The 9490-nt window shown below is 55.8% G+C and overlaps 1 protein-coding gene across 5 annotated transcripts in view; it reads left to right on the forward strand.

The window, feature by feature from the left end:
• Positions 1–7619, forward strand: part of RRBP1 (ribosome binding protein 1) — a 71469-nt gene extending 63850 nt beyond the window's left edge. For 2 of the 5 annotated variants that reach the window (XM_059705473.1, XM_059705476.1), the window contains 11 exons: positions 17–100; positions 240–329; positions 1039–1131; positions 1485–1556; positions 2127–2222; positions 2982–3065; positions 4696–4800; positions 5578–5661; positions 5909–6004; positions 6464–6607; positions 7046–7619. In XM_059705473.1, coding sequence (XP_059561456.1) covers positions 17–100; positions 240–329; positions 1039–1131; positions 1485–1556; positions 2127–2222; positions 2982–3065; positions 4696–4800; positions 5578–5661; positions 5909–6004; positions 6464–6607; positions 7046–7084 — 987 coding nt within the window. In that variant the 3' untranslated portion in view covers positions 7085–7619. The remainder of the gene's footprint in view (positions 1–16; positions 101–239; positions 330–1038; positions 1132–1484; positions 1557–2126; positions 2223–2981; positions 3066–4695; positions 4801–5577; positions 5662–5908; positions 6005–6463; positions 6608–7045) is intronic. The other 3 variants (XM_059705474.1, XM_059705477.1, XM_059705478.1) reach the window with 3 other exon arrangements.
• Positions 7620–9490: the final 1871 nt, after the last annotated feature.

A 9490-nucleotide genomic window follows, 5' to 3' on the forward strand; every position in this document is an offset into this window, starting at 1 on the left:
CACATTTTCGTTGTAGAATTACACTGAGTGGCTCCAAGAACTCAAAGAGAAAGGCCCAGAACTGCTGCAGCAGCCGCCAGTGAACACAGAGCTGCCCTCGGTAAGCATGGCATAAACAGGCCCTCGTGGGGCTGCCCCTTGCTTTCCTGTCCGCAGGAAGGGAGTTTTGGTTTCATCAGGCCTTGGGAGAAACCTCTGTGCTTGGCTAAGCAGACCCCTGTACTGCCCTCTGCCCTTAGGACCTGGCTTCCAAGCTGCGGGAGGCTGAGGAGACCCAGAGCAGCCTGCAGGCCGAGTGTGACCAGTACCGCACCATCCTGGCAGAGACAGTAAGGCACGAGGGCTGGGCCTCTGGCTAGGCTTTTGGCTGGGTGTCCCGCCAAGGGGCTTCCAGGAAAGAGCTTTCTGGGCCTGCAGAGCAGGAGGCAGGGTGTTATGGACAAGATGCAGGCTCTGTGGGACTTGGGGCAAGTCACTCCCGGTCGGGCCCTATTTCGCTGGCTGAGTGGTAAAAGGGATGAGGAAGACGCCCAGGTCTTCATGATTTCCAAGCTGTGGAGAGGGCGGGGATGAAGGTTTGGGGCTGCTCTCAGGGGACAGAGAGACTTGGTCAAAACAAGGAACAGTCTGGGAAGGGAAAGGAAGGTGGGACCATTCGGCTGACAGCTGGCTTGAAGCTGTGGCCCCTAGCTCCAGGAAAAGTGCTGGGCCCATCCTGTGTTCTTCATGCTGGGCCACTAAGGGTGCACGGTTGTCAGACTCAGCCGAGATGAGGATGCCTGTGGCCTCATTTGGGTCACAGGCCTCATTCCCATGTGTGGTCCACAGACTTTGTTCACACACCTGCCAGAGGGCCCCACTCCCGGGCTGTGGCCCATCTTGTTCCCCGTGTGACGCTGACTGACCAAATCAGAGCAAGGCGACGCCGGCAGTCAGGCAGTCATCACAGAGGGACTGAGGGACAGGAAGACTCAGTGGTGTGTTTACGTGGGGTGGGCCTCCACAGAGAGGGCCCTGCCTCACTGCCTGTCCCCCCAGGAGGGTATGCTCAGACACCTGCAGAAGAGTGTGGAGGAGGAGGAGCAGGTGTGGAAGGCCAGAGTCAGCACCGCAGAGGAGGAGCTCCAAAAGGTACAAGGCCCTCTGACCCTCGCCAGGGCCCAGTGACGAGAGCATCGCTCCAGGGGTCCACCTTCCTAGGAATCCAAACGTAACTTCCTTAAGAAAGACAGCTGGGTCAAACCCAGGGGGAAAGCCGATGGCATCATTTGGGAGACGGGAGTCACGTTTGCTGGGTTTTGGTGATGCCATATTTATAGGCAATTGCAGAATGACGGATACGTCCTCAACCTCAAGGAGACCACCTTTCCCCCTGCTCACCTCCAGGAAGAGGCTGTGGGGTCATGCTCAGAGTGGGCGGGCACCACTGGGCTTCCTGAGAGATGGGGCTCAAGTTTGACACATGCCTTCCTCTTGCCTTATAGTCACAGGTCACAGTGAAACATCTTGAAGAGATTGTAGAGAAGCTAAAAGGAGAACTTGAAAGTTCAGATCAGGTGCGTATGGAGGGTTAGAGGACTACTTTCCTTATTACTGAGAAACGTCATTACGAGGCTACCTTAGTTATTTCCCCTGTGGACCATGTGTCTTGAGTGGCCAGGGGATCTTATCAGCCCTGGTTTTCCTTAATGAGGGTCTTTTACAGCCTGAGCCATTTGAGACCACATGGGCCATTTGCAGAATGCCCAGCTCTGGTGAGCAGTGGCTTCTGCAGTGGCCTTCTGAGGCATGGGAGGTGGGCCCACTGCCTTCGGGAGACATACCGTCAGCCCTGGCTATGAAGAGGGTACTCCTGGTATCCACCCAGCAAGTCACTGTGAACACTCCTCTCCCCAACTGCTGAGGGCTGAGAACACAGACCCAGGAGCACTTGGAGCTTGGGAACAATTTTTAGGAAGGGGTTCTGTTGCCATGGTCTTGTTTCTGCCCGGCTTTGATTGTCTCCATAGTCGTCAGGCTGTGGAGGTCTCTCTTAGCCCTTATCTCAGGGCCAGCCATCTGTCGCCCATCACGCTGTTCCCTGCTGGCTGGCTCTCGACCTCTGACATGTGCATCTGTGTGTCCAGGTGAGGGAGCACACCTCGCATCTGGAGGCAGAGCTGGAGAAGCACATGGCAGCCGCTAGCGCCGAGTGCCAGAGCTACGCGCAGGAGGTGGCGGGGGTGAGTCTCCCCAGGGTCCCGGCCTGCCCAGAGGCTTCTTCTCAGCAGCTCTCATTCACAGGAGCTCAAAGTCCCAGTTCTCTGGCTTTGCTCTAGGCCAGTGGTTCTCAACCTTCTGGCCCTTTAAATCCAGTTCCTCATGTTGTGACCCAACCATAAAATTATTTTCGTTGCTACTTCATAACTGTAATGTTGCTACTGTTATGAATCGCAATGTAAATATCTGATAAGCAGGATGGTCTTAGGCGACCCCTGTGAAAGGGTCGTTCGACCGCCAAAGGGGTGGCGACCCACAGGTTGAGAACCGCTGCTCTAGGCCTTGGGCCAACCGACAGGGCAGGGGTGAAGCTGGGATGGTTGAGCAGCGAGAGAATTCTCCACCTGGCTTGGTGACACCATTCTGGGGAAAATGGATTTAAATCTGATACTGTTTTCTGACTTCTGAAGCAGAAAGCACAAAACTGGCACCCCAATTCTGGTTTGATCTCAAAATTTTGGCCTTATTTTGAGAGACAGTCCATAAACATTTGCAAAAGCTCCAGACGAGATAGACTGTGAATGCCGGCTTTTCCTAAGTCTTCAGAAAGGAAACAGGAGCTGCCGGAGGCCTGGGAGTCTGTGTACTCACTGTGCCCTGCATGCTCTTAAGGGTCTGGGTTACAGGGATGTAGTAGGTTGTGCTTAGGTGTTAACTTACAGGCGATGATTTTCTCTTCTCTATCCTTTGCCCGCATCATCTGGGTCTGTTTACTTCTCAAGTTGAGGCAACTTTTATTAGAATCTCAATCTCAGCTGGATGCAGCCAAGAGTGAAGCCCAGAAACAGAGCAATGAGCTTGCCCTGGTGAGTGAACATGGGGTGGGGCAGCGGCATGAGACGTGGAGGGTGTGTGTGTGTGTGTATGTGTGAGATTAACTTCCAGTCCCGCTTTTACATCCTGTCAAAGGTGATGGGGCCATGTGCACCAATTTGGTGTTTGGGCCAGGCTTTGATTGGGCTGTGCTTAAAGGGGCTCCTTGCACATTAGCTCAAACCTCTAAGCTGGGCCTGTTGCTGCTGGGACCAGTGTGCTCAGGCCCCACTCCCCATGTTTCCTGGGGCAGGGCTGGGTGTTCAGGGAAGTCTGCCCGAGTCCAGTGCTACCTGGAGCTTCTGGGCTTGGCTCGTCTGCCCCCGGGGCTGTCAGCACAGGCCTTGCCCTCTGTGGGACTTCAGGCCTTTTCTCACTGCAGCAGAGGCCGAGGCTAGTTCTGTCCAGCCCACGGCGGGGAGGCCTGCTCTGCGCCTGGCAGTAGAAGCAGACTTTCAGAGCTCCCTGTGTGCACTTGGCCTCTGGGCCCTCCCAGTTTTCAGTGTTGGTGTCTGATCACAGCCCCCACTCCCTGTCAGTCAGCCCAGCCTTACAGAGGTGAGCCCACTGGTCCCAATACCAACTCCAGGGCTGGGGCTGCAAATAGCAGCCTGTAAGGTCACAGGCATGTGGTTTTATCTACATGGTCGTTTTAAAAATTCTGAACCAGCTGACAGAAATTGGGAGATTTTGAACACAAATGGATGTGTCTGGGTTTCTGTGAGGGGACCGGTCTCACGCATGGGCTGCCATTCCTACAGTGGCATCTGCTGAGCTAGCAGCCTCTGCATGGTGCACATGCTCCCGACTCCCTGGGGGCCTTACCTGGGACTGTTGCACCAGAGAGTGGGTATCATCCAGACTGAGTCACCGCCTGAGCCCAAGGACCACTTCCTAAAGCAAGATCTGGGTGATAGGCTCCTGGGGCACTGCCCAGGCTGGGGGCACGTGTGGAGCAAACGCCCGAGTGCTCATTAGCCCAGGCAGTTTGGCTTCTGCCTTTAGGGGTTGTTGGGAGGAAGGGAAGGAAGCCAGGGAGCAGGGCCCACACTTGGGGTGTCTGAGACCACCCATGTCTCCTGGAAAACTTGGCCAAGGGCCCATCTAGACCCCTTAACTGGAACCTTTATCTGAGCTTCATGGGTGATGATGCTGTTGCCTCTTCAGATCTGAGCTCAATGGTCTGAGGGCTTGCAGACCACCACCGTGTCATTTGCCCCCAGCAGTGGAGCTCAGGGGTAGGGGAACCTTATTAGACAAGAGTGTCCTCTTGTAATCTTTTCTAGACCCATAAAGGGCTCAGAACAGGTCTGTGTCCAGAAGGAATCCAGGACCTAGGCAGTGTGACGCATGCTGAGCCTCTCAGCGCCTCTCCCTTTTGAGTTCCTCCACTGTGTGTGCCTTGCGTCCACCAGGGGTCACCTTGCTCCTGGGGAGGGTTTTGTGCCGGCTGGTCTTGGAGAACACATGGGTCAGGCCAGGTCAGGCCTCTCATTGGTTACAGGTCACCGTAACCAAACCAAGTGCTCTGAGGGTCTTTGGCTGTTGAGAGCATCTGCGGCCCTCCCAAGGGGGTCTGTATGTGTGCTGGGCATTTGCACAAACCCACCCCTCCCGTTTCAGGTCAGGCAGCAGTTGAGTGAGATGAAGAGCCACGTAGAGGATGGTGACGTAGCTGGGTCTCCAGAGGCCCCCCCAGCAGAGCAGGACCCTGTCGAGGTTAGGGCGGTGAGCTGGTCCTCAGATGTCTGTCACTAACCACCCCCGGGCTCCTCCACCCCAGTTGGAGTGCAGGGACAGTAGGCCTCTGTTCTGGCTAAACACTTGCTACTTGCAGCCTCCATTGCCTGCCCTCCCCAGCCCTCTGCCCCGATACCGGGAGTGGGTTATCCAGGCTCTGAGGAAGCCACAGAGCAGATGAAGGGCAGGGAAGGTGCCAGGCGGGGTGTTAGAAGCTAACAACATGTGCAGAGGGGGATGGAAGAGGGAGGAGGGGAAGCCAGGCCTGTGATTAGGGTCTGATCTCGCACTGTGGCCCTTGCTGAGGCATCACTAGTAGGGTGCTTGCTCTCCAACTTTTGACCCAAGTAGGTGCCGCCAAGAGCTCTCACCAGGAGGCAGGGCCCCTCACCAAAGTGGCAGTGGGCTGGTTGCTGGATGGGGCGACTGCTGTGGGGCGGGGCTTGGCCAGCGGCTCGGAGGCATCCTTGTCTGTGGGCCTCATTAAAGGTCAGCAGAGGTCCCACCGGCATCTCCCTTCAGCCACATCAGCTTTTGTACCCAGAGGCTGAGGCACCATGTTCCTGTAAGGGGGAGCTTTGGAATTGACTTGGTAGGCTGGCTGGTGGGCAGAGGCCACTCCAGCTGGGCAGAGGCAGGGAGAGGCAGCAACACTAGAAGCAGCTAGAAGGTGGAGCCTCCAGGTCTCAACCTTCCCAGGAGCCCTGGGCTCCCAAGAGGGTCCTTCATCAGGTTCCCAAAGGATGTTTGGGTGTTCCCACACAGCTGAAGATGCAGCTGGAGCGGACAGAAGCCATCCTGGAGGATGAGCAGACGCAGCGGCAGAAGCTCACAGCTGAGTTTGAGGAGGTGAGGTCCTGCTGGGGGCCCTGAGCCATCAGCTGTGTTGGGGATGGTGGAGGGTGTGGCCCAGGCAGGTGGTTGCAAGCCTGAATGGTCCCACCCTTGGGGCTGTTGCTGTGCAGTTGTTCACCTGCCTCATGTCCACCCGCTGGAACTGTTGTCCCATCATGCTGGGTGCCCTTCCATCCCAAGCGGGTTTGTGAGGCGACTCCCCGACCCCATGCCGTAAGCCCTCTGCCCCTTCTCTGCCAAGGCTCAGAATGCAGCGTGCCGGCTACAGGAGGAATTGGAGAAGCTCCGTGCCAGCGCCTTGGACTCAGCAGAAGCAGAGCCAGCCACACAGTTGAAGGTAGAAGGGCAGCTCTGCTCAAGGCTTGAGCAGAGCCAGCTCTGGGCACTGGCTTCCCATTGTCACCACCTAGAGCGGGAATGGGAGAGGAGCCATCCTGCAGCCCCTTAGGCAGATGCAGCCTAACTCGGTCATTGGGGGGGGGGAGGGGGTAGTCCCTAAACCTCCAGTGTCATATACGCCAGCCACTAGTCACTGTGGCTATTTAAATTTGAATGAAACACAACTTAAAGTTCAGTTCCTCAGTCGCAGTGACCATATTGCACGTGTTTAGCAGCCACCACATCTGTCCAGTGCACATCAGAACATCCCAGTCACAACTGGCAGTACTGGTAGATAGGCACAGGCCTAACTAATCTGTCAGCTCCCGATCATCACTGTCTGTCTGGTGAGCAGGAGACCGCAACCTCCTACCTCCCCAGTGTGCAGGCTAATCCCCTTCAACCCTCTGATCCACAGGAGAGACTAGAAAAAGAGAAGAAGTTAACCAGTGACCTGGGACGTGCAGCCACCAAATTACAGGGGCTTTTGAAGACGTCCCAGGAGCAGCTGGCAAAGGAGAAAGAGACAGTGAAGAAGTTGCAGGAGCAGCTGGACAAATCAGTGAGTGTCTTGGCCATGCAGGGCCACTGGCTCTCAAGGGCTGCTGGGAAGGGTTGGGCCTGTGCTGGAGGCCCAGGACTCCTGGATGCAGGACCAAAAGGAGTCACGGACCTGGGGCAGAAGGCATGGGGACAGACTTCTGAAGGGTAGCATCAGGACGCACAGCACCTATGGGTCTCTGGTGAGCAGCAGTCTCTGACCCCCACAGCCAGCCTAAGGCCTGTGGGATCAAGGTGCTCACCCAAACTTGGAACCCTCAGCTCCCACCAACCCTAAGGCCTTCCCGCAAGCCCCAGGAGTCAGCTCTGGTTCTCTGATGTGCTGGGTATTCTCCGAAGGGTGTGGAGGGTTAACCCAGGGGGACTGGAGGTCCCTAGGAGTTGGGGTTAGTGTTCTCCTTGGCACTACCCTCACCCTCCCTCTGCCTTTTGTTCACAGGACGACGGTAGCAGCTCAAAGGAGGGCACCTCTGTCTGAGTCTCCTCTGTGGAAAAAGAAGTTACTGTTCAACTTACCAAAATGCCTTATACATTCCTTACAAATACACAAACCAACACAGCGTTATCCAGGCCCAACTCCAGTGGCTCTGAGAGAAGCCATTAGAGACAGTCTCTTAGAACCACAGAAGTAGATCTTCCAGACCAGACCCCCCGTTTGTAAAAGAACCCGTCACATTCGATAAACACTATTCCCCAGGATCAGCCCTGGACCACCACAGAGCAGACACCAAAGCCCTTATCAGCTGTGACAGACCCCGGGTGTGTGCTGGGGAGGCCGGGACCTCTGGCTGTCTGTATGTCGAGATCAGTGCAATTGTTTTGTCTTTCAATGGGTCGGGGGCCAGGAGGCGGGCAGACCAGGTGGTGAGTCTCAAAGGCTGTGGCACAGACTGGAGGGGCCCGGCCCAGCCCAGCAAGGCAGCAGCCCCTCACCCCTGGAAGAAGTTGCCAACCAGAACTGATATGTGACCTCCTGGATGTTGTATCATTAAAACCAACATTGTCGCCCGGCACTGCGGTCTCGTCTGCTATTCTGCTGGGGCTTCCCTGCTGGCTCTGGGCCTGGACTGAGGAATGAAGAGGGGCTGGATCCCTTAGGAGAGAAGAAGTGTAGTTCTTGGTTTCTTTGACGTCAGGGAATTGGCAGCTCGGCCTAAAGTGGGGATGAAATGTGTTGCTTCCAGGTCCCCAGCACTTTTCCCCATCAGTGCCCACCAGGCAGGAGGAGCAGACCCTGGATGCCAGGTACACTTTCTGTGGTCCCCACCCTTGAGGATCTGAGGTTACCTGAGCAGGGCTGTGGGTGGCCTAGGCTGCTGTGTGCTATGAGCTCTGACTGAATAAGAGGGTCTCTGTCCGTCTGGCTGGGGCTTGAACAAACATCCATCTCAAGAGGGGCAGACCAGGGCTGGAGCAGCCAGCTGAGACTTCCTGGGATCCTCCCGACCCTCTGTGTCCTTTGTGGCCCACACTGGGCCAACAGGTGTGCCGGAGACTTTGTAAGAAATAGAAACCTGTAGCTTAAGCAAAAAATGGATTTAGAGGCTGAGTCACAGGAGGGGTTGAAATACTCCAGGAATGGAAGGTGAAACCGAGCAGCCTGGGTTCTTTGAGGCAGATGTCAGCCAGTTCTGTCAAGGGGCTGCCTGAACACCAAGCACTATCCCATGTCCATCTCCCAACCCTCAGCACCCTGGGAGGGGGTCTCATTGGCTGAACTTGACGGGAGTGAGCACTTGGATAGCAGGTCCAGCTAGTCAGAGGGGATGGGCTCCCAGGAGGCAACCTTTTGGCTGGTGGGTTAGACTCCTCTGGCACAGTTGTCATGAGAACCTCAAGACCTTGGGAAGTATTGCACTGTGTATCCTTTCACTGCCTCCAGCCCCCACACACACAGCATCTGCCAGGGGCCAGGCAGTGCTGACCTTAACCTGCACGCCAAGTCGTGGTCCCAGCTCTCCTGGAGCGCCTGGCCTGTGGGCCACCACCTTGTGCTGTGTGGCGTTGTGCACTGCACTCATACTGGGAACAGGGAGCTGGAAATTCTGGGAAGGCTCCCCAGAGAAGGGAGCCTAAGCTGGAGCTGGAGTTAACCAGACCAGAAGGCATTTGTCAGGGGAAGGAAAGAAGGGTTCAGGCTGAGGGGACAGATTACAGTCTGGACAGGCAAGGCCGTAAGTTTTTTAGACAAGGGAAGACAATTGTACCTATTCTAGAACTTGAGGGGGCTGAAGCAGAGGGGAGCACACAGCACTTGGGACATGGATGTCATGGTTCCTGGCCAGGAGACTGAGCAGGAAGAAGTGACCATTATTAACACCTGGCTCTCTGGTGAATCTTAGTTCCCATGGGAGGTGAACCTCCCATTTTGCAAACAATCCCAATGAAAAGAAGGTAGCTCACCAGGCAAAAGGCAAGCAGGTTACAAACCCATCTCTAATGCCTGGCAGTACATCATGCAGCCTGGGGGTCATTTGGAGGGAGAATGCCATCTGGCATGTTCAGACTCCATAAGAGTGGCACTGAGCCCCATGAACCTGTGGCCCCTCACACTGTACCTTCTGTGTGGCCTGTGCCACAGGAGCAGAGGCTTATTAGCACAGGAGGGCTGGCCCTGTGCGGCACAACTTGTCCTCCCACCCTTACGTAAGGTCAATGTTTTGGGCCTTGATAAGTTTCCTCCGTGGGCCTGGAGGCCTGCATTTCCATTAAGTTCCCCACCCTGCCCCACTGAGTGCAAAAGAGAACTCCTATGCTGAGCAGATGCCCTCTGAAGGCACAGGAATGGGAGCACCTCAGGGAAAGGACAAGAAACCCTGGGGGTACCAAATGGCTGCCTTTGGGTTCTGGTTACTCCCTATTCCCTTCTCAAACCACCTGGTGG

The sequence above is a fragment of the Myotis daubentonii genome, chromosome 8, assembly GCF_963259705.1.
Source record: "Myotis daubentonii chromosome 8, mMyoDau2.1, whole genome shotgun sequence".
NCBI lineage: Eukaryota > Metazoa > Chordata > Mammalia > Chiroptera > Vespertilionidae > Myotis > Myotis daubentonii.